Source organism: Plasmodium malariae, assembly GCF_900090045.1.
Source record: "Plasmodium malariae genome assembly, chromosome: 7".
Classification (NCBI taxonomy): domain Eukaryota; phylum Apicomplexa; class Aconoidasida; order Haemosporida; family Plasmodiidae; genus Plasmodium; species Plasmodium malariae.
The window spans coordinates 1,534,828-1,559,609 of record NC_041781.1 but is presented as its reverse complement, the minus strand read 5'-3'; the positions used below and the strand labels follow the sequence as shown (position 1 = coordinate 1,559,609).

Sequence of the window (24,782 nt, the reverse complement as noted above, 5' to 3'; positions counted from 1 at the left end):
CAAAATTAAACAAAATTAAACAAAATTAAACAAAATAAAACAAAACAAAATTAAACAAAAAACAAACAAAACAAAACAAAATTAAACAAAACAAAATTAAACAAAATTAAACAAAACAAAACAAAACAAAATAAAACAAAACAAAATTAAACAAAATAAAACAAAATAAAACAAAACAAAACAAAATTAAACAAAATAAAACAGAACAAAATTAAACAAAATAATATAAAATAAAGCATAACTAAATTAGACAAAATAAAAAAAAATTAAACGAAACAAAAGAGTTTGTATTATATATGCAGTTGGGACTAGGTTGTCACTAAAAAATTAAAGCAGAGGGGCACAAAACAAAACAAACAAACGGAGTGTCAAAAATGTTGTGTCTGTCATTGTGTATCAGTTTTTTATAATATTAGCTTCTCACAGATGAATGCACATGCGTGTAATATGTGTTTGTGTGTATACATGCATGTAATATGCATTTTCATGTGGAACGTGTGGACATAATTACTTATACAATGGATTTGTTAAAAATGTAAAACACCCAAAATAAAACTGCCAATGTAAAGGAAAGAAAACAAGAAATTTCAATGTCATTTAGGAAAAACATAGCTTTGCTTATGTACCTTTTATCCTTCATGCAATATAAATCAAAATTTGTGTCAAGGATATGAATTAAAAAGGTTAATATATATTTCATATGAATTAAACTAAAGGAGACAGATGCAATAACGGTAGAAAATAAAAGGCTAAAATAATTAAAGTTCATTGTACCTTTTAAGCTGTAACTTAAATACCATATATTGCTATACCATTTCGAGCTATACATATTATTTAACCCCATGGTACGAATTATGCTGTCAATGTTTCTCATACAGTGTATATGAAGAATGCAGGGTGAGGTGTGTGTGTGCGTATCAACGATCGAATAATTAAATGTTTTTTCTATTTGACCAATTTTTCTCACATTACAATTATTATTCTTCTCACCGTTACTGCCGTTGTTACCGCTATTGTTGCTGCTGTTATCCATATAAAAATCATCCAAAACGGTCTTTCGTTGCATCCACTCGATTTTATTTTTGCTGCTTTGCTTAAGAAGTTTTATTCTTTTTAAATTTTCCTCATCACCGCAGTAATCATCATAGTAACTAGTATCTCCGTAACTAACCTTTTTTTTTTTTTTTTTCATTAATATTTGTTTTATACGCGTGATGATTGAACTTTTTTTTTTTTCTAGCGAATTTGCAGGAAATAGTATTTGTTCATTTTGGCTAGCTAACACATTGTCACTATTTTTTCCATTTTGGCTAGTTAACATACCGTCACTATTATGACCATTTTGACCATTCTGGTCATCCTTTTCTGCACTTCGACCAATGAGCTGTTTTTTTTTTCTTTCCTCATTTTTACCTTGCCTGTTCAGGTAGTAGGTATTTAACAGTGGCTTAAAGGGAAAAAAGTGCACACAATCTTCGTATCTTAGTAACATTACATTGCTTTTGTTTCTGAACAAATGAAAAATGACATTATGATTGTCAATAATGATTTTGTTGTAATATTGTAGTTGTTCTTTATTGTCGAATTGTTCTATGAGTTCGTCTTGTGCAAACTTCTTTTGTTCATTTTGTGCAAACTTCTTTTGTTCATTTTGTGCATATTTTTTTTGATCATTTTGAATTTTTAGTAAGTAATTACAATCTAAATATAAATTTGTTAAAAACACTTGGTCATTTTCAATAAAAGAAGGTATGTACTGTAAGATTTTTTTAGCTAAGTAAACAGTGCTGATCCATCCGCCTGAGTTTAGCAAATTTAAATTTTTATAAAAATAAGTGAAATCTTTATATTTATCCATAATATTTGTAGAATCCCATTCAGTATTGTCATTACATTTAAAAATACTATTGTGAAATATTAAATGCATATTTTCAATCATTTTAAAAAAAAAATAATTACTGGAATAGGTACTCTCACTAGTGCAAACAAATAGATTATCATAATTTATTATATATCTTTCTATAATAACATTAGCTGGTTGAAGAAGTATAGAATCAAAACCATCCACAAATAGAATTATATCATTATCTTTACATACTTTTAAGTATTCTTTTACCTTAACTAATTTTTCAATAAATCCTCCCCACTTTTTTCCCCATCCTAATACATTTAATTTTATATTCAAGCTATTGCAGCTTTCTTTTAACGTGTTAAAGTAGCCTTGCTCATGAGTTGCAAATGTTAAAACGTGTAATTTGCTATTCCTTATCTTCTCCTTCATCTGTTCGACGTTTATTTCTACCTCCTTGCACATTTTCTTAAGTAGCTCTTCTGTTCTACCGTGGGGATAAAGAAGCAAATACGGGGTAAAGGTGCAGAAAAAGAGGCAGATACAGGTGCAAATGCAAAGGATAAAGAGAAGGTGAAAAATAATGAATTGCTGTGCTTCACAAGATAAAAGCTCACACAAGAAATGGAAGGGTGAGGAAAAAACCGCAAGTTGACAAAGAAAAGAAAAAAGTTAAGATGGGAAAGCAAAGATAAATGATAAATAATAAAACAATGTAGTAACAAAAAAAAAAAAAAAAAAAAAAAAAAAGACAAAACGACAGAGGTTGCAATTTAATGCATATGCTTCGTATTTTTTAAATCTTAAAATCTTTCCGATTCCCTTCTTTGACAAAATAATATATATTTTATTCGAAAAATGCAACTGTAGATGCTTTGTTCTACAACTTGGTGAAATTTTACATACAATACGTGGTTTTTTTAATCCTTTCAGACAATTTAAATGAACCAAAAAAAAAATATACATAAGTATATATATGTATATATGTATGTATATATGTATGTATATATGTATATATGTATGTATATATGTATGTATATATGTATGTACATATGTATGTATATATGTATTATGTGGGAGGGCCTAAATATACGTATATACACAGCGGCACCACCTTGAGAGCCATGTCTAACAGGTGTTTGGTAAAACTGCGGGGGGATTAAGTAAAATTAACTGGAAATATATTCTTAAGGTCTGTATGTACATGCACGTGTTTTCTTTTTTTTTTTTTTTTTTTTTTTTTTGTTTTGCGTATATGATGAAGGAAAAAAAATTTTACATATAAAAAGTAGTAAGTGTTCTTATAAACATGTGTATCCATATGTATATATGGACATATATCTGTTTTCCTTCTATTTTCACCCAAAAACAAATAAAAAAAAAAAAAATAAAGTATGTGCAAATGAGATCAATTAGAGCATAGGTTAATGCTTCTAAAACGTTTTTAAAAGTGGTAGTAAAAAAGAAAGAAGAGAAGAATAACTTCATCAATGCATATAGCGAGCCTTATTTTTTTATGACGAATATGTCAAAAAAAAAAAAAAAAAAAAAAGAAGAAGAAAAAGAAAAAGAAAAAGAAGAAAAGAACGAAATGAAAGAAAAAAAGGAAAAAAGAAAAAAAAACAAAAAAAAAAAAACAAAATATTAGATATAATGCAGTAAAATACACTATAGTGTAATAAAAAAAAAAAAATGATTCTAAAAAAAAAGAATTTTTCACCAATTAACACAATAACAGTTGCACTCCTTAGTCCTTAAATTCGATGTGCGGATTTTCATACGTTCCCAAATGCTTTATTTCCTGTTCACTTATCTGAAATTAAAAGAAAATACAAAAAAAAAATCATCTACCTTTTATTCGGGTTTTATTTTGTATTCTTTCCTTTTTCTGCATTACTACATTTCTATATTTCTGTATTTCTCTTCTTTTTTTTTTTTTTTTTTTATCCTTTTTTAAAGTATATAGTTTCATACCATCTTATACTGGTTTTGAAAAAATTTCCTCAGCATAAGAAGAAGTTTAGCCATAGCATAAATAGTCAAGCAAGACGCCCCGAATATAACTACACTTTTCACAATATTGCCTCTATAAAATAATTTACAAAATACATTAAGTGCAAGAAGTAAGTTTACAAACTGAGACTGGAAGAATGTTTTTAACGGGTATGTTTTACTTTTGTACTAGCTGTATTGTCTTTATATTTCGTATGATAATATCTTTGTGGGAGTTGAACAAGGGATCAAAAAGGAATCTGCGCGGTGTAGGAGGGAATTACACAAGCACCTAGGTATACATTCATTTACCCACACATATAAACACAGGTATGTACACATGTACATGCATATATACGTATATATACAAGCATACATTTGCGCACATATATATAAACAAATGCAGCTCCACTTTATGGGTATAATTATGCACGTTCCGTCTACTCATGTTCGAAATTTACTTTTTGTTAAAAATTGTTCTGAATCCAGGGAAAAGGTTGGGCATACTAAAGTCTGTTAAAGACACATATGCGTAAACAGGTTAGTATATATATATATATATATATATATATATATATATATATATATATATGCACACATACATGCGTCCATACGTGCATACATACATATACATGATAGAAAAAAGGAAATAGTTCAAACACTGTTTATGTGCACATTCTTTGACAGAGTGGTTGTAAAAAATCGAAAAAAATTATATTCACCCCTAAATAAGGAAATAGCCAACCTATCCCTCTGTTCCTGATAACCCTGGAAATTTTTTTTAAACAAATTTTTACCTGCATTTAAAAAGTGCAACGAGGTTGGAAGTGTGATATACACACATATACACAAAAAAAAAAAAAAAAAAAAAAAAATATATATATATATGTACATATATGAATTATGTACGTTTTCTTTACCCGGATGAACGTAATACATCCTATTAGCTACTCGCAAATTGTTTAATAAGAAATATTTCTCATAGTTACGTAAAAATGTAATTTGTAAATTTATCAACTTGTGCTTGTATCTCCTATTTTTTGAATACGCGTGGGTAAAATATATAAAAGACATAAATTGAAAAATCAATTTCAAGAATATCATTTTATGCAAGAAGGTTCATACTTCATATAAAAAGGGAAAAGGTCAACCAAAAAAATAAAATAAATAAAACCAAATGAAATAAAATAAAAATAGACGAAATAAAATAAAAGTATACGAAATAAAATAAAAGTATACGAAATAAAATAAAAGTATACGAAATAAAATAAAAATAGATGAAATAAAATAAAAATAGATGAAATAAAATAAATCTTAATAATAAAAAATAAATCTTAATAGTATAAAATAAAAGTATGATAAATAAAAATAAATTATATAAATAAAAATAAATTATATAAATAAAAATAAATTATATAAATAAAAATAAATTATATAAATAAAAATAAATTATATAAATTAAAATCAAAGAATAACTCGGAATAGCTGAGTATATACGTAGGAGTAAAACTAGCCATAATTACACAAAATATGCATAATATGCAAAATAGGCAAAACAATTCAATATTATGCAGAACGAACAAAAGCAGAAAAAATAAAAAGGGAGCGTCGCCAACACTGAAATACACATGGAGATATAAGATGAAATAAAATGAACGTTTATTTTTTTTTTTAAAGCATAAGTCAGAATTATTTTGTAAATAGTTTGTTCACTAGAAAAAAAAAAAAAAAAAAAGTAGAAGAAGAATTAAATGTTAATAATAATTAAAAATTAGAGCTTAACAAGCAGTGTGTACGTATAAGAAACATTGACAATAAATATGTTGAACACAATTTTTTCATTTTCCCCTTAAATACTTTATACAAAATTTCCCCGTAAAAACAAGTATTGACACATTGCCATTTTGTCAGTCAAAAAACTTTTAGGAGTATTACAATTCGTTTAAGAGGAATGCTTATCTTCACAAAAACAAAAAAAAAAAAAAAAAAAAAAAGATGATATAATATTTCCGTACAGCGTGATATTACTTGAAATCAGCTAAGATAAGAAAAAGTGGAGTGAGTTACTATTCGACGGGATTGGCCATATTGTTATTTTGTTCTACTTAAACCTTTCGAGAACTATATATTTTTCGACCTTATATTTATGTTTTGTACCTGCTTAGTAATGTGGTACGTTTAACAAAAAAAAAAAAAAAAAAAAAAAAAATTATATATATATATATATATATATATATCTATATATACATATTAAACGTTTCATATTTTTAGCAGATTCCTTTTATTTATCATATAATTGCGGCTTTTTTTCCTCTTAAAAATCAACCAAGAGAATAAGAAGTATATTTTCCTGGGTTTGTTAATTTTGTGAACATACACAATTATGTGTAAATGTTAAATTTAGTGCAGTTAATACCTTAAGATATTTTATTCGTTATTCGCAAAAATGGAAAAATAGGGTACATGCACACGCATATTTGTATGTGTACGTATGTATGTATGTGCATATACGTATGTATGTATGTGCATATACGTATGTATGTATGTGCATGTACGTATGTATGTATGTGCATGTACGTATGTATGTATGCATGTATGTAAGACCCGCCTGTACACGTGTTGCACGTAATAAAATGAAAATATTGGGGAATTACGTTCAGAAAAAGTTTACAAGGACGAAACATAGGTTAGGTGTGATTGATCGAAGATACAAATTATTTTCAAGTGGTATTCCATTGCTCTTGTTGATGTCTCTAACCATTAGCATTGGTACATTCTTAATAGATCTACAATATAAAATTAGAAATAAGCGAGAGGAAAACATAAATATAAGAGAAATTAAACTGATAGAAGAAAAGAACAAATTAATGAAAATATTAAAAGACTACGACTGTAATAATTATGAAAATATTCCTATCAAGAGAGAATAATAAGGGGTATACGCACATTGTACATATATATGTATGTAACGAATTCGCGTAATAGTAATAATTTTCTTGACGGAACAAGTCTAATTTTTTATATATTTTTTTTTTTTTACCGTTTTGCTCATTTGATATTATTAAAGTATACAATGTTTGCAGTATTAATCATTTTTAGTCAAAAAATGTTAAGTTATTATTTATGTTAAACTATCAAATTATGCTAATTTGTACAGTTATATTTTCAATAAAGGGGATGTAAATGGGAAATTGCTTTCTTTTCCTTTATTTAATTTTTCTTTTTTTATTTATTTCTTATCATCTCAGTTGTACATATTTCACGTTATCTCATACGTTTTATTCGTTTTTATTTTATTCGTTTTTGTTTTATTCGTTGTTGTTTTATTCGTTTTTATTTTATTCGTTTTTGTTTTATTCGTTGTTGTTTTATTCGTTGTTGTTTTATTCGTTTTTGTTTTATTCGTTTTTGTTTTATTCGTTTTACTTAATCTATTTTTACTTTTCCTTTTTTGTCAAAAAGATTACAACGTAAAATGAGAGAAACGATATAAGGAACTATCCTTAATTCGCATTTTTGTTTTACTTTTTTATGACCTTTTTAGTGAGCTTTTTTATTTTTTTTTTACTTACCCCCCCCCTTTTTGAAGAATGAAAATTAATAATTTAAATATTTGCGTTCAGGTAAAATGCATATCATTCTGCTCGTCCAATTTTGTTGCTTCCAAACTGTCAGAACAAAACAAATATAAAAGAATAAATATGGGAGAAAAATTTTTAGATGCTGATGAAGATGTGGATGCGGATACTCCAGATAATGCGTCTGTTGTTAACGATGATGAGTATGATAGTAATAAAAAGGAAGAAATAAAATTAAAAAATCTGATTGGAAATGTGTACATTGGTAAAGTGTTAAACGTCGGAGGAAATGTCGATGATAATACAATAAGAGGAAAAAATATTATTGGAATATTTACACTCAATAGTAAAATTAATAAGGATAAAATTATGGTGCCATATCATGATATTATTGAATACCCATGTAATGATATAAATAATGATTATTTATTATGTGCTGTATTTCGCTCATTTTATGAATCATACATATGTTTAAGTTTTATAAAATGTTATAACAAATTAAATTATATAGCCATATTTGTTGATGATATTTTAAAAGTCCTTCCATTTTTAAAAATTTTACTGATAGAAAAATTCTATATAATATTAATATTTTTATCAAGTAAAAATGATATTCAAAATAAAATTAAGAATAAATTACACGAATTTCACATTACCGATGAATTTATAAAAGAACGTATTTTTATATTAAGTTCAGATATGAATATACCTGAACATGTTCATAATATAACAAGTAGACTTGGAGTAAAAACGATTTTTGTTTATCCAAATATAAAAATTGATATTAATATTTTGAAGAAGAATATATTTACAATTAGTGCTTTAAACGCTCATATAATATTTACCACTTCATTTGATTATTTAAGTCCTCATGAATGTAAGTTATTATATGAAAAAGGTATTACCATACACTTTTTCAATATTAATAACTATATATATTATGATTATTTTAAAATGGTAGATGCTTTCAATTATGTTTTATTGTCAATTTTAAACAAAGATATTGATGTACCCACAGTCTCTATAAGCAAAAAATATTTTTCCCGTATGGAGGAAATACTTTCATGTAATCCCTACAGTGCTAGTTATAGCATTTACATTAACAGAACTGTCGATTTTCTTGTAGATGGAGTGATCCCTAAATAATTTGTTGTGTGAAGTGCGTTTAGAAGGTAGTCATCTTTAAGTGCATTTACGTCATTGTCGACGTGTGTATGTGTGTGTGCGTGTATGTATATATATATATATATATATATAATACGTACTTGTGTGCACAAATGCGTGTAATTTTTTTTAATCGGAAGACGATGATATGAGTGTACTCAAATGGGACATTCTCCTCTCCTCATAATGCTTGATCTGTTCAAGTTTATTTCTCCAATTTTTTTCATTTTAAGGTATTTTTAACGTGCCCACGGAATGTTTAATGTGTATATATGTATGTATACATATATACGTACGTATATATATACATATTATGCAAATACTTATTGTGAAAAATTTTTTTACATTATGAAAAAAGAACTATGTCGTATTATTTTTGGTTGACGTATACAGTAAATTAAAAAAAAAGGCAAACTGGAAACGAAAATTTCCGAAAATGAAAATACCTAACAACAGTACTGTGAAGGTAAAGACAAGAAGTATGCAATTTTCAGCAATTTATTTTTATATTAAGGGACTATTTACTTATTTTACTTTTTATTCAAATAGTTGGTGCTATGAAATGCTGTCAGAAATGTTGATACAAATTGTAATTTTGTTAACCGCTACTTCACTACTATTTAGAAGGAAAAAAAGGAAATAAGGAAAAAAAAAAAAAAAAAAAAAAAATCTATATTACCATTGCTTAATAGAATTTCTTTTGTTTAAAAAGAATATTTTACAAAGTAAAAACTGTTCATCGTCTTTTTCGTTCTCCAAAATATTGTTCTCATAAATATTAATATTTTTATTTCTATAAATCTGGAAATGCAAAGAGTATGCAAAGTATTTGTTTTTTTCAAATATGTATAGCACGAAATAAAAAAAATAAATAAAATATAATACAATAAAATATAATACAATAAAATATAATACAATAAAATATAATACAATAAAATATAATACAATATAATATAATACAATAAAATATAATACAATAAAATATAATACAATAAAATATAATACAATATAATATAATAAAATATAATATAATAAAATATAATATAATAGTAACAAACAAAATATCCAGTACACACGTTTTGTAGGATAAGGTTACACTTTATTTTCATTTTTTTCGTAACAAAATTTAAGAAAGACATGTATGAACAGTACAGAAAAAAAAAAATGAATAGGCAATAAGAAAAAAAAAAAAAAAAAAAAGAAGGAATAGCTAAATTGGAAATGTTTGAATATCTGTTAGATATGTATTCTAATGTGTTGAGTTTTTGTTAGAAAAACCATCACACACACACACTATTGATTTGTTCTGAATTAATGTGTCATATGAAACATTATTTTACTGGTAATATGTATGCTAATGCTTTTTTTTTATTTTTATTTATTTTTTTATTTTTATACGTAAAAGGTAGGATTTCTATAAAATATTATTAGTACATCATACGTTGTAGCTATATTTTATGAACATGTAAGGATTTTTTTTTTTTTTTTTTTTCTGTTCGTTAAATGCTATAAAGTGCGGAATAATTACATTTAAAAAAAAAAAAAAATATTAACAAGCAAGGAATCATTTCTTATTGGCTGATAAAATTCTTATATTGTAGAATAAAAATTTCAAGAAAGGATATATAGAGCTTATTTTTAATTTTGTTGTTTTGTGCTTGCTTGTACATGTAATAGAACAAAAAAGAAAGGAAAAAAAAAAAAATATATATTTACATATAAATATATATATATATATATATATATATATATATATATATATATATATTTGTACGTTTAAGGTAAACATGCACATGGTCTTACTTCCTCTTTACACTTATGAAAAATAAAAAATATAAAATTTTCACTGTCGTTTTAAGAAGTGCAATTTCGTTATTCCTGTTTGTTGCATTAACCTGTTTCTGTTCTTTAAAAAAAATATTGTTATCGTTTCTTCTTTTATTGTTTCATCTTTAAATGACATTTTACCGTTGTTATAACTGTGAAAAAGGATCATCACAGTTAAAGTTTATTTTGTTTCAATTTTAAACTTTGGGGGAATTATTTATTAATTTCTTGGTAGCTTTACCTACTTGCAATTTAAATAGTAGAAACATTTATGTATATGTGTGTATATATACTTCCCTTTTTTTTTTTTTTAAAGTTCTATTGCCGTCTAATATTTTACACGCCTCTTTTTCGTCCTTCATAAAAATAAACATATATATATATATATATATATATATATATATATTTATATATGTATATGTGCATGTATGTATATTTAGCTTCTCCCCTGTGAATAGCATATTTTAATTATTTGCCGTTGCATCATTTAATAAAATGGGACAAGCAGCATCAAAAGAGGATGAAATGGAGAAGCAAAGCATTTACGCTAGTTACCCTGGGCTTGAACAACAACTAGATATGGTTTTCGCATGCCATGATATTCATAAGCAAGGGAAATTACCTTACAAAACAATAGAAATGATACTAAGGCATTTCTTAATGCAGTGTGGTTTTATGGAATATGTTTGCAGATTTGTTGACGAAAATGGTATATATATATGTATATATATCTTTTGAAAAAGTGTTCACTCCTTTCTTCAGTTCTGCTTAACGTATGCATGTGTTTGTATATGTACTGTACATTCGTTACGTGTATATATTTCCCGAGGTGCACTTCCATAAACATACAAACGTTGCAAATAAATTCTACAAATTGAAAAATGGAAAATAAAATATGCAAGTGGATAATACATATAATTATATACAGACATGTTAATGAACACGTTTGTGTGGGAACATATTGCCAATGATAAGTCATTTAACCTATTTAGTCTTTTTTTTTTTTTTTATTTTAAAAATAATTTTTCTGCTCCGCTTTTAACCAATTACATTTTTTTAATGTGTGCTATGTGAAGTGAGCTCCTACTTTTTGCTCCCATTTTTTGTTCCCATTTTTCTTATGCCTATTTCGTATCTCGCTGCTATACCTTAAAGTTTTATTTCCGTTCCAATTGTTTTTGCTTTATCAGGTAAACTGGACTTGAAACATATTGAAAATTATTTAACTAGTAAAAAGTTAATGTACAAGTTGAAATGCTGCGGAGATAGTATGCTTACTGTAGAAGAAATGAAAGACTTAGTTATTACTTTTTTAAAGAAAATTTCAGATACGTATGTAGATGATCAATCTAAATGGATGGAAAAGATGAAATCTTCACAAGAGGAACAAGGGAAAGCTTTAGAAGAAGCAATGAGTGAATATGAAAAAAATATTTTGTTCAACCACGCTATAAAGGAACAACAACTTTTACAGAATAATAAAAAATTAGATGAATGGAATGAAACTATCGAAAATGCTTATGAAGTACAACAAGAAGTGTTACGACAATTTGAAGCTAGAAAAAGGGAAAAAATGAATATATCATCCGAAAAAAACAAAGACTTGCTAATAGCTAAAGATTATATTGAAAAAATAAAAGAAGCAGCTACGGATAATAGATATGATAACTCGAAATGTTTTGTTTATCCAGCTTCATCTGCTCCTTGTGGTGCATGCACTTCTGCAGGAGCTATTATGCCACACAGAAGATATAAAGAGCCTAGGCACAAAAAGCAGTATTCTATATGCATATAATGTTCAAACATATATATATATATATAATATATGTGTACATATGCTCTTTATGCTTTGTCTCTAACTGGTAGTTTTTAGAGCTGTACTCGAGGAGGAAGAAAAACAAAGAAAAAAAAAAAAGAAAAAAAAAGAAGAAAAAAAAAAGAAGAAAAAAAAGAAGAAAAAAAAAAGAAGAAAAAAAAGAAGAAAAAAAAAAGAAGAAAAAAAAAGAAGAAAAATAAAAAGAAAAAATTCTATATAGTAAGGCACACTGATCAGTAATGATCCGAACAGTGCTATACTCATATAATGTACACACAATTGTGAAAATAATGGATAAATAGCTACCAATAGAACCACAATGTACTTGTCCTATAATCCTTTTGTTTTATACCATTTTATTTTCAAAAATAAAGCAAAATATAAACTAAAATAGTAAGAATTGAGCTGTCTAACTGTCAACTTATGACGCACATATTTGTGCAAGATGGAGGAAGCGAACAGTGGAATTGATAATAAGTTGTTATCTGTGAGAGGCCCTAAATGCGCTATAATTGACAACTACGCGTGCGAACACGTGTTCTCGCATTTGGGCGTATGCTTATGTGTGTGTTTATGTGCATGCGTATATGTGTACATTTTTTTCCTTTTTGTTTCTCTTTACCCACTTTTCCGCCTTAAGAATCATTACATACATATGCAATACGTTTATGGTTTTGTTATTCATATTCGTTTTCTCTAGTTTTGCTGATTAAGCCTTTCCTTTCTTCCATTCTATTCCTTTTTTTTTTTTTTTTTTTTTTTTTTATATCATGTCTATTTTACCCATTGTGTAATAAAAACAACAACAGTGTTCATAAAATATAAACGATTTTTCGTTAGTAACACATGCTAAATGTTTTAGTCCAACTATGATATTCTTGAAATTATTTCCTTTGGTTTTCATTTTAGTTTTTGTATTATCTTTCGCTTCGATTTATTTTTCTTTGTTTCTTTTCTTTTTTAAAAAAAAGTGTACCTTTGTAGAAATATAGCTACATTAAAAAATAAAATTAACTTAGAAATACTCCATTTTTTTCCGCTATAATATTAAAGCAATGATGTTACTTCTTTGATATTCATAATGTATCTATATTATGTACATGTGGACACTAATTTATAATATTAATCTGATAAATGTGTCCTTGCATATTTAGTCATTTTTACTTTATTTTATTATTTTTTTTTTTATTTACTCCTTTTTGAAGCATAATTACTAATTTTGCAAAATTTTTCTGTTCCTTTTAGGAATTTCTATGGACTTTGAACATACCTAATAACCGTCATTACATATTTCGTAAAAAAAATGAATATAAATTAAAATAAATTAAAGTAGAATAAAATATATACAATAGTAATGATGATACAAGAAAGTTTAGTATAGCATTCTTAAGTAGTTTTTAGATAAAGGTAATATTTTGGGGGGAGCTAAACTTTTGATTATGCTTGGAATGTAGAGAAGACTTTTATTTATTTATTTTTTATTTTATTTTTAGTTTATTTTATTTTATTTTATTTTTATTTTAGTTTATTTTATATTTAGTTTATTTTATATTTAGTTTATTTTATATTTAGTTTATTTTATTTTTATTTTATTTTATTTCATTTTTATTTTATTTTTAAAATAAATTACACCTCTTTCAAGCAAAATGAAATATATTTTGTAATTATGCTTAAGAATATTATTTGTATTTTCATTTTTTTTTTGTTTCTAACAAGTGATGCTTATACTTGGGATGGCAGTACACTAGGTCCCTTCCCTCTGCAATAATAACTTATGTCTTCTTTTTCTTTTTTTTTCCCTTTCATCGATATATACATATAAATATGTGTATATGTGTAATACGTATAAATATGTGTATATGTGCAATATGTATAAATATGTGTATATGTGCAATACGTATAAATATGTGTATATGTGTAATACATATAAATATGTGTATATGTGTATATGTGGAATACGTATAAATATGTGTATTATATGTATATATGCGTATATATACTCATATATGTACATATATAACATTGTCCGCTTTGCGCTTCTCCCGTTTCATGATTGCCTTAACAAGTCAGGTAATTTACATTTAAAAAAGAAAAAAAAAAAAAAAAATGAATAAAAATGAGCTAATAAAAATTGCGTCTAAAATTAAGGAAGAAGAGTTACAGGAATTGAATGAGTGGTTAAACAGCTTTGCATTGTCAAGAAAAATAAAAAATGTTCATCGAGATTTCTCAGATGGTGTATTAATGGCTGAACTAGTAAATATATGTTTACCTAAATTTGTTGAGTTGCATAATTATAGTAAAGCTAATTCGATCAATCAAAAAAAATATAACTGGAATACTTTAAATGAGAAAGTATTTAAAAGGCTAGGATTTAAAATTGACAAAAAAAATGTAGAAGAAATTGTTAATTGTAAATATATGGGGGTGGAGAAAGTTCTAAACACTTTTAAAAATCAACTACAGAAATTTCAAAATGAAACAAAAGAAGAGGAAAATTTAAAAGCCCTCAATGATGATACCGAAAAGGCATTTGGTCAGAGTGAAGGTGCGCGCGCAGATCAAAATCAGGATCAGCTGAATAATATGGTACATAAAAATGTACATATGTGTGTGTATGTATATAAATGCATGTGTATGTATATAAATGCTTATGTATGTATATGCATGTAAGTATGCTTGTATGTATATAATCCCACTAGACTCTTTTGTTGTTCGAGCAGTAAAAAAAGAGAGGAAAAAAAAAAAAATTAATTTTGTTCTACATTAGAACAAGCCATGTTTTCCCTCACTACGTTACTTGGGGAGTTGTTTCTTTCGCTGTATTATTCCTTTTCTTATTTTGCAGAATTCAGATATTTTAAACAATGATGAAATTATTAAAATATTAAAAGATAAAATTTTTAATTTGGAAAAGCTTCTAAAAATTAAAGTAAGACATAAGGAACATTAAATGAAAAAAAAAAAAAAAAAAAAAAAAAAGGAGAAAGAACATACACGCATTTGCGATTGTATGCGAGTATGTATGCAAGTATGTTTGTATGTATGTCTATATATATATTTAAAGTGGTACAACACTGGTTAGTATATGAAAAGGACAATTTCACGTGTGTATGTAAATACATATATAGTGACTGAGGAATAGCGTACAATTTTCGTACGAAAATATATATCATTAAATATATATGCTTACTCTGTACACGTGAATGTACATATGCATATATATGTGCATGCATGTACTTGTTCTTATTATGTACATATGCGTATACATGCTCTGTGGTTCTGTGCAAACACCAAAAAAAAAAAAAAAAAAAAAAAAAAAAAAATAGCTCTTATTTGATTGCACACTGTTTATGTAAAGAGAAACATACTTAAATCTTCTGTGAAGCCACTATTTGTATGGATTTTATAATTTTCCTAATTTCCAATAAATTTAAAAATAAATTTTTTTTTTAATTTTATAGGACAATAAGATTGACATTTTGAATAGAAAAATTGACGCCTTAAGCAGAACGACAAAAAATTATTTCTGAGATTTGCACTTAAAGCGGGAATATATATATGTACTCATGTATATATATATGTACTCATGTATATATATATGTACTCATGTATATATATATGTACTCATGTATATATATATGTACGCATGTATATATATATGTACGCATGTATATATATATATGTATGTACATACATGTATATATTTACTTATATACACATTATGAGTCTTTGGAGAATTTTTTTTTTCTTTTCCCAAATTAAAAAGCTCTTTTGAGCGCATTTTTTTGACAATCTTTTTACAAAAATCTGCAATTTGAAATTTGCAATTTGAAATTTACGTTTTAAAATTTACGTTTTAAAATTTACGTTTTAAAATTTGCGTTTTAAAATTTGCGTTTTAAAATTTTCATATTTGTAATTTTTTTTTTTTTTTTTTTTTTCACAAGTACTTTTATATATTGTCACATGGCACAGCCACATCAAAGCAGCTCATCACACACAACCTTTGTAAACGATTTAACATCGTCCTTTTCCTCTTTTAGTTCAAATTATACTTCCATTTCCTCCTCCTCTTGCTCATTTATTTTTTTTGTAAGATATACAAATTCTTTATTAAGTCCGCGCTAATTTCCTGATATGGATCTCTTATTTCTGGAAAATAAACAGAAAAATGATAAAATGATAAAATGATGAAATGATAAAATGATGAAATGATAAAATGATGAAATGATAAAATGATGAAATGATAAAATGATGAAATGATAAAATGATGAAATGATAAAATGATTGAACAAGTGAACAAATGGACAAATGGACAAACGAACGAACGAACGAACAAACGATTGAATGGTGACAGAGTGAAACGACAAAGTGAAGCAACGTGAGGACATATTGCGTAAAGCGAGTTGGTCATGCATTCTCAGTGGTTTATATATTTTGGCATATGCACACATTTTTATGAACATGTAAGGGAGTTTTTTCCCATCTTGTATACTACCAATTTAAGCGTTCATATATTACATATTTTTTCACAATTTTTTCCCACTATTTTTTTTATATATTTTTTTTTTTCCTTTTTTCCTTTTTTCCTTTTTTCCTTTTTTTTGCCGCCTCTTACTCATATATGATATGGACAGTCTGTAGTGCACGTAGCAGTCGTCATTCTCATTTTTCGGTACTAAGTGCTCATTCTTTCTAAGGAAAATTTTAAAGTTGTGTCCACTGGGAAAATCTATCATGGGTTTATATGTTAAGTTAAAATGTTCATTGGTAAGAAATGGTTTATTAAAGTATGTTCCTACACCTAAACAAACTCGAACATCATTATCTTCAATATCTTTTCTTGTAATATTTTCATTGGTTAGTGCATCTCTTTTTAAATTATGAACATATGAATTATGAACATATACAGTCATTTCTTTTCTTGTCAATAATATTGCACTCTCCGGAATTAAAGAATTATCTATAACTTTAGATGCTTTAGCTTTTACATTTTTCAATATAACTTTATTAAAATGCTCCACTTTACAACGTCCAAAGCATTCCGGTATGTGTATATCATCCATTAACAAATAGTCTAATGTACTCTCAGTAAGAAATAGTCTTACCAGTTTTTTCTTATGAGTATTGTCTATGTTACCTATCAAATAATATGGCTGCTTTAATACATAGACTTTCTTTTCTAAGAAATCGCCTGGTTGGATTATATGAATTGGATCCGTATGATGATTTTTGTAATAGTCTAGTTTGCACTTATAATATGCACTTTTTATTTTATCAGGTATGTCTACACGATTCTCTTCTTGGTCATCTCTTAATGATATAAATAAACTTTGCATCTTTTCTTGGCAGAAGGCTTCTGAATGTACCAGGGGGGAGTAGTAGTCTATCAGTCCCATCTGTGATATATCTCCTGCGGGGTTACAAGCGGGGGAGGGGCACACAAACATGTGTATGTGTGTGTGTACGTGTGTGTGTACATGCATGTGTATGTGTGTGTGTACGTGTACGTGTACGTGTACGTGCATGTGTATGTGTGTGTGTACGTGTACGTGCATGTGTATGTGTGTGTGTACGTGCGTGTGTCAGGGGAAGAACTACCACAATACGCGGTTACAAAACATACGAATGTGCAAACAAAATCAAAGGAGGAGCTAGTTTCACGCATACCTGAAAAATATTCTACATCCTTCACTCGCACCTTTCTCTTAAAAACGAAATGCAAGTTTTTCCAAATTTCGGAAAAGAAATTACTCAGGTAAGTCCCTGTGCCCAAGTTACCTGAACAGGAAAGAAGGATCCGCAAGAAAAAGTAAACATTTGTGCGGTATATATGTTAGCGGTAAATAGAAGTATTTATGGAGTGGTATGTAGATATTGGAATGTATATAAATGCAATACAGGAAGGGCATCCTCCTATTCTCCCAAATAGACAGACAAAACGATACGAAGAGAAGGAGAAAAGGCATTACTCGAGACATGCATCCAAAGGAGCTTGAAATTCTCGTAGCTATTGAACCAATAACACTGATGACTTTCTATTATTTTTGTTGTTTCTTCTGCACTTAGTGGACTAAATGTTCTCATCGCATTATATTGCTTTTTTTCATATAACTTTTTATTCTTTAAAAATTTTTCAAAATCTTTCTTTACATTTTCTGATAGTACTTTCTTTGTATAAAAAAATTCGTAAACATCCATAGCATCACTAACTCTAAATCGAACAAATTTTTTTTTTAGAATAATTGATTCAAGTAATGTAGCAGCTTGTCTACCTAACTTAAAACAATGATATGTCTTTAACATTTCTGGAGCTACAGATAACTTATAAAAATTCTGTAATGTTATGTTTTCTACATCTATGGAAGTATACATTAACTTCTGTATCTTGCAAGTTAAAATAAATGATTGTGCTAATTTTTCTAATATAATTGGATTCCATTTATTAATACTTAAAGTAATGTTAATAAAATTGTCCAGGTTTTTTGGGTCCAGTCCATAAAACTTTACGTCACATGAGTCCTTGATCCTTTCTATTACTTTCTCCTGCACCGTTTTACCTACAGAATGGGGGGGGGGAAGATGGTTGGTATTGATAAGTAGTGGAGTGTGTTGACAAGACGTGGAGTATGTTAATGATTAGCAATTTTTAACTCGCTGTTAGCAGTTCGCTATGGGATTTAAGGTAAAAAAAAAAAAAAAAAAAAATAAAGTAATAAAAGCAATAGAGTAACAAAGGAAAAGAAAGAAAAAAAAGAAAAAAAAAATAAGAAGGTGAGGGGGGGGGGAGATCAGTGGGGCAAACACCCCTTAATGAGAATTTGCCCATTTCCATCCCCCAATTTAGTGTATAGCCTAGACTAGTTACAAATTCGAGATTTTACCTCCGTTAAAAACACAGGCAATCATCATTTTTTTGTACAAACTCACATCGTCGTCATAGTAGACGGACTTCTTGCTTTCCTTTCCCCACAACACGATACTCGTTAGGCTTAACATCTTAATGTACTCTTCAATGTGCGTATGCGGAAAATCATTTTCATCCTTATTTATTTGTATGAATTTAGTAAGCATTTTGCATCTTGTCTTTAAAAGGTTGTAATCTCCACTGTCGAATGTCCCTATGAGGGGTAGTGACTGCTTCATAAAGAAGTGTTCCTTCGGCTGGTACCTCGAGATATCTATGTGCGATTCGATGTAGTACACTGCAGGGAGCAGTTGACACATATGGTTTTATATTTATGTGCAAGGGAGGAATGCGCAAGAAAGGCAAGTGCAAGAAAGGCAAGTGCAAGTACGGAGGGGAACATATCAACAAATACAATGACTAATATGACAGCTAATGCTTAATGTAACGCTACGTCAAACGAATTACAGGATGGACATAGTTCTTTTTTTTCTTTTCTTTCTTTTCTTTCTTTTCTTTCTTTTCTTTCTTTCTTTTCTTTCTTTTTTTTTTTTTTTTTTTTTTTGGCTTACCCAAGGCTAGCATATACGCGGCAAAAACCAAACGTGGTCCCTTCGAATATATATCAGGATTTTTACCAATAATATTCATTAATGTAAAGTAAGCATATTTAGATTTATCTTTTAACTTCTTTTTTAAAGGAGCATTTGTAACTACATTCATGTTTATAGCTAATTCATTAAACAACTGATAAGCAAGACTATAAACATTAGGGAAACTTAAGTATAAGTTATCGTTATATTCAAATTTAAAAACTTCATATTTTTCATTACTATAAAAATAATAATTATTAGCAATAGAGTCTATATAGTCATAAGTATACATGGTTTTCTTCTTATCGTTTCCTTTGAAACTGTAGAAATCACCACCATAATTGAAGAATTTACTAGATATTGATAGATTCAATTCATATTTAGATTTGTCCATTTGGAGGCATAAATGTATTAGGTCCATCAATTTAGCTATCTGTGTGTCCAGGTACACCAGGGGTTCTGTGAACCTCAGGATGAAGTTCCTGCTGACTGTGCATGCGGCGAATAAATGTTGGGAAATGCCAGAAAAATGGATAAAAATGAAAAATAGGAAAAGATGCAAAGTGATAAAACAAGGGGAGAATAACTCAGCAGAGAACACGAAATTCAAAATGCAGTTCAAATGGGGTGAGTTCAAATGGGGTGAGTTCAAATGGGGTGAGTTCAAATGGGGTGAGTTCAAATGGGGTGAGTTCAAATGGGGTGAGTTCAAATGGGGTGAGTTCAAATAGTTCAAAGGTGAGTTCAAATGAGGTGAGTTCAAATGAGGTGAGTTCAAATGAGGTGAGTTCAAATGAGGTGAGTTCAAATGGACGTACAAAGGGTCGTAAGTAACTACATTGAACTAGTGGCGACAGAACACACACACATACTCTCTGCATACAGGATAAAACAAAACATCAAATAGTCCAATTATGCACATTGTTTGCAGCTAAGCGATGTAAAGTGGATAAGATAATAGTTATTCTTTACTAACTTAGCATTTGCCTCACGAAGCTCGTTTTGGTAAAACTGGAAATAACTTCCTTGGGGTGGAAATAAAACCCTATATAGGTTTAAACAAAAAAGAAAAAAAAAAAAAAATGAAGTAACAGTAACGTAATAGAAACATAATAGTGGGGTAACAGTATGATTGTAACGAATAGCCCATGGGTGAGGGGATAGTAAGGACACGAGAGAAACGTATGGAAAATGTTTCAACGAGGTGAGAAAAGTTTAGAGTGAAATATATCTCTTTCTTACATCCAAAGTGATCATAGGCATACAACAGTTCGGCCCATAAATCCTTTGCCACTTGGGAGTAATCTACGCAAAAAAAAAGAAAAAAATATAAAAGTATGTGCATAAATGTCATACATAATGGTCTGGGTGCAGGATAAATGTGCGTGTAAACCAGATAAGTGCGCATGTGCATACATATGTGTATGTGTACATGCGCGTATATATTTGTACATATGTGCATGTTTGTTTTCTGTGCCAAAGCACTTGATACATACTCTGGTTGATGTTGCAGTCCTTGAAGGCCATGGTAAAAAAGAACTGGTATTTCGGTCGTTCAGAAGGTTCAATTACAAAATCTTTGGGAATACTTGGAAATATTTTTAAGAAATGCTTATTTATTGTATCTGGTAAAACTTTAGACAAACTTGTTATTGGGCTCGTCACACTAAAATGAGAGCTTAATTTTTCTTTGTTGAATTTTTCAAATTTCATATTTTTATAAAATTTAAATGTCTGATATTCCGAATGCTTGTTTTCTTCATATTTTGTTTTTAAAAGATAAAGAAAGACTATATGATTAGCTCGATACAAATTTGTAAAAGTAGGCGAAATGTCGTTCAGTGTTATCAAATCTTTATCCTCTTCGATATTTAGGAAACCATAATACAGAAAGAAGTTCAGCTCAACGAGGACTGCGCAAGGCGAAAGCAGAGGGATAAAGGAAGAAAAAAAAAAAAAAAAAAAAAAAAATGATATGAATATGGAATAATATGAAGTAATAAAGAAGTAATAAATAGCACTAGGAAGGAGCACGAAGCAATAAGACGGGGATGAAATAGTAGGGATACGGGATATGCCCCTGAGTTTATCTGCTCTTTCCTGTAAGTGGAGTTCCACATTATCCTCAATTTTCTCTATTTTTCCCATTTGCAGTACTCCACTTTAGGGAGGAAGTTACTTACATTTTTCTATATCCTCGTCCTCCAACTCTAGAACCATATTATTTATATCCTTGTCGACCTCAGTAACGTGCAGGATGTAATTCTTAATAGTATTCATTAATTCTGAGTATTTCTCATCATCGTTCAACTCGTTTTTTATATTTTTATTTGTTACTACTGAGCTTTCTTCAAAAGGATTTATACCCCCCTGATCATGCTGATTATCCTCCCCAAGAGTTTCACTTCCCCCTTCCTTCAGCTTTATATTGACAAGTAATTTGTTTGAGCTGTACAAGTCGACATATTTATGTAATGATGATACTACGTTTTGTTCACTCTGTTCCTTTTTTCCCCTTTGTTTTTCTCCTCCTAAGGCATATTTATTATGTTCTTTTATTTCCTTCTCTGTGTTATAACTTAAATCTAGTAGTTGCAATAATTTTTCTTTTTTAAAAGTTGTTGAATTTTTGTCCACATAGTCCACTAATTCATTAAAAATATTTTTCATTCGAAAATAAATTATGACTTGTTCATAAAATTTTTGACATAAATGTATATAATTTGAACAGAATTTTTCTTTTTTCACATTAACAAAAGTTTCAAATGGCAGATTTTCTATAACTTTTACTTGACCAGATGATATAACTAAATAATCATTAAAAAGAGTAAAATCTTTATGTATGTTTTCTATAACTTTCGATTTTGATTCATTCATAAACTCGTCATTTTTACTACTTAGCACAAGCATTTCTTGTACATTTCGTATGTTCGTGTTATCCAATATATATCTATTAAATTTTAGTATTTCCTTAGTTCTTGTAATTGCATTTTCATCACTTAACGAATTGTCTATACTTAGCAATATATACTTTAAGGCCATCGCACTATTATTTGTTATTATCGTATTGTAATAATGGCATCTTAAATGAGTTACACTTAGGACTAATTCATTTATTTCTTTTTTTACATTTTTATCAATACTGTCTTCCTTTATCTTATCTAATGTTTTATCGCAATTTTTTTGAAAAAATGCTTTATCATGATTTGTCAGTGTGTTCTTTGCATGCATATAATTAAGTATATGCTCACATGTTCTTAGACTATTATCTTCCACTTGTATATTTCTTATGTTCACCTCGGTACTATACCTTAACCCCTTTGTTAGATTCAATTCAAAGGAAGAACTTGCACTTATGAAACAGGTGGCCAGAAGAGCCAAAAGGGGTAAGCTGACTTTTGGCATTTTAAAAAGATGGGAGTGGGGAAAAAGAAAAAAAAGGAGGTACTAAAAAAATGGAAGAACCCACGGATGGAAACACATGCGAAACGAAATAAAAAATAAAGAGAAAACAAAATAAGGAGAAAACAAAATAAGGAGAAAACAAAATAAGGAGAAAACAAAATAAGGAGAAAACAAAATAAAGAGAAAATACAAAATAGAGAAAATACAAAATAGAGAAAATACAAAATTGAGAAACTACAAAATTGAGAAACTACAAAATTGAGAAACTACAAAATTGAGAAACTACAAAATTGAGAAACTACAAAATTGAGAAACTACAAAAGAAAGAAAGGGGAGAACACAGGGGGCATGAACGCTTCCGCTTCGCTGTAGTTCCCTCCGCTTATCACGGTTACGTCTACTACTTAGTGATACTCAGTACTACTTAGTGCTACTCAGTACTACTTAGTGATACTCAGTACTACTTGGTGTACTTCTATTACTACTGATACTTGCACTTTCACTATTGCTATTATTTAATTTTTTTTTTTTTTTTTTTGTAGTAGCATTATGCGTGCATAACTGTACACACACAATACCAATTCTTTAAAGCGGTGAACAACTCGGACATGCGCTCTTGACTTCTCACAATAAATGCGTAATTTAAATTATTCGGGAAAAAATAAAAAATAAAAATAGGAAAGTAAAGGAAAAAAAAAAAATCAAAAGAAAGGAATGATGGAGGAACAGATAAATACGCGAAACAATGTGCAATAGCGATTAAAAATTATTTTTTTGTTTTAGCTTAATACACAATGCACATTTTGTATTGTGCGCATTTCGTACACCCCCTGGAAATTGCTGGGAAGCGCTCAGCCAATATTCAATGCTTATGCTCATGCATAGGTCCTTACGCAAAATACGTACACACATACAAATATACGCGTATACGCAAGTATACTTACCCATGCATCAGCACATAGGACGAATCAGTACACTTAAGAAGAACGAAAGCATATTCTAATGAATAAACTGAGAAATGTAAAAAGTTCAAAGAGAAAAAACAAAAAAAGAAAAAAGAAAAATCAAAAACGAAATAACAAAAAAAATATACTTAAAGTTGTGAAGGAGAAAACCTATTTTTTTTTTATTTTAACCCGAGAAAAAAAAAATTTAAAAAAAAAAAAAAAAAAAGAGGATAAGAACACTGATAGTGCACTATTCATTTTTGGCAAAAAAAAAAAAAAAATGCACATAATATGTACACACATACGTACTTACTCATATACACATGTGTGTAATCGTACATACTTGGAAAATGCGTACATAACCAACATTTCACTGCTGTGTGCCCCTTATTCTTTGCGATTTATTTTCTTTTCTAATTTGTTTCATGTGTAATTTCAAAAAACTTTGTAATCATCGAAAAAAAAAAGAATATAAGGTAAGCCCATGCGATGTATGATCGTGGGTATGCTTATATATATATGCATGTATTTATTCATATATATATATATATATATAAATATGTATACGTGTGTGCGTGGAGGGTAAAATGTTAACGATATACAAGAGGCATTTGTTTGCTTGTCCCCCTGCACAATGCACTTTATATGTTCATGCACAAATAGATATTCATTATTTTTTTTAAAAAAAAAAAAGAAAAAAA

The 24,782-nt window shown here is 28.2% G+C and overlaps 7 protein-coding genes across 7 annotated transcripts; 4 read left to right on the top strand and 3 right to left on the bottom strand.

Annotated features, from left to right (window-relative positions):
* Positions 1–511: 511 nt before the first annotated feature.
* On the bottom strand, positions 512–2,314 carry PmUG01_07041600 (procollagen lysine 5-dioxygenase, putative; the record flags this gene model as incomplete). The annotated part of the gene is made up of 1 exon (XM_029004170.1): positions 512–2,314. One exon carries the CDS (start codon positions 2,312–2,314, stop codon positions 512–514), a length of 1,803 nt encoding a protein of 600 aa, XP_028860885.1.
* A 1,282-nt stretch (positions 2,315–3,596) lies between these two features.
* On the bottom strand, positions 3,597–4,945 carry PmUG01_07041500 (conserved Plasmodium protein, unknown function; the record flags this gene model as incomplete). Its single annotated transcript, XM_029004169.1, has 6 exons — positions 3,597–3,662; positions 3,824–3,935; positions 4,024–4,101; positions 4,303–4,354; positions 4,564–4,638; positions 4,762–4,945. The coding sequence occupies 6 exons, from the start codon at positions 4,943–4,945 to the stop codon at positions 3,597–3,599; spliced, it is 567 nt and encodes a 188-aa protein (XP_028860884.1).
* A 1,529-nt stretch (positions 4,946–6,474) lies between these two features.
* Positions 6,475–6,771, top strand: PmUG01_07041400 (conserved Plasmodium protein, unknown function; the record flags this gene model as incomplete). Its single annotated transcript, XM_029004168.1, has 1 exon — positions 6,475–6,771. One exon carries the CDS (start codon positions 6,475–6,477, stop codon positions 6,769–6,771), a length of 297 nt encoding a protein of 98 aa, XP_028860883.1.
* A 660-nt stretch (positions 6,772–7,431) lies between these two features.
* On the top strand, positions 7,432–8,565 carry PmUG01_07041300 (conserved Plasmodium protein, unknown function; the record flags this gene model as incomplete). The annotated part of the gene is made up of 1 exon (XM_029004166.1): positions 7,432–8,565. The coding sequence occupies one exon, from the start codon at positions 7,432–7,434 to the stop codon at positions 8,563–8,565; it is 1,134 nt and encodes a 377-aa protein (XP_028860882.1).
* A 2,340-nt stretch (positions 8,566–10,905) lies between these two features.
* On the top strand, positions 10,906–12,205 carry PmUG01_07041200 (G2 protein, putative; the record flags this gene model as incomplete). The annotated part of the gene is made up of 2 exons (XM_029004165.1): positions 10,906–11,119; positions 11,601–12,205. The coding sequence occupies 2 exons, from the start codon at positions 10,906–10,908 to the stop codon at positions 12,203–12,205; spliced, it is 819 nt and encodes a 272-aa protein (XP_028860881.1).
* Positions 12,206–14,332: 2,127 nt separating this feature from the next.
* Positions 14,333–15,759, top strand: PmUG01_07041100 (conserved protein, unknown function; the record flags this gene model as incomplete). Its single annotated transcript, XM_029004164.1, has 3 exons — positions 14,333–14,815; positions 15,075–15,158; positions 15,691–15,759. 3 exons carry the CDS (start codon positions 14,333–14,335, stop codon positions 15,757–15,759), a joined length of 636 nt encoding a protein of 211 aa, XP_028860880.1.
* A 551-nt stretch (positions 15,760–16,310) lies between these two features.
* On the bottom strand, positions 16,311–23,134 carry RhopH2 (high molecular weight rhoptry protein 2, putative; the record flags this gene model as incomplete). The annotated part of the gene is made up of 10 exons (XM_029004163.1): positions 16,311–16,381; positions 16,848–17,642; positions 17,900–18,010; positions 18,202–18,789; positions 19,114–19,434; positions 19,709–20,563; positions 20,706–20,774; positions 20,972–21,034; positions 21,226–21,642; positions 21,913–23,134. The coding sequence occupies 10 exons, from the start codon at positions 23,132–23,134 to the stop codon at positions 16,311–16,313; spliced, it is 4,512 nt and encodes a 1,503-aa protein (XP_028860879.1).
* Positions 23,135–24,782: the final 1,648 nt, after the last annotated feature.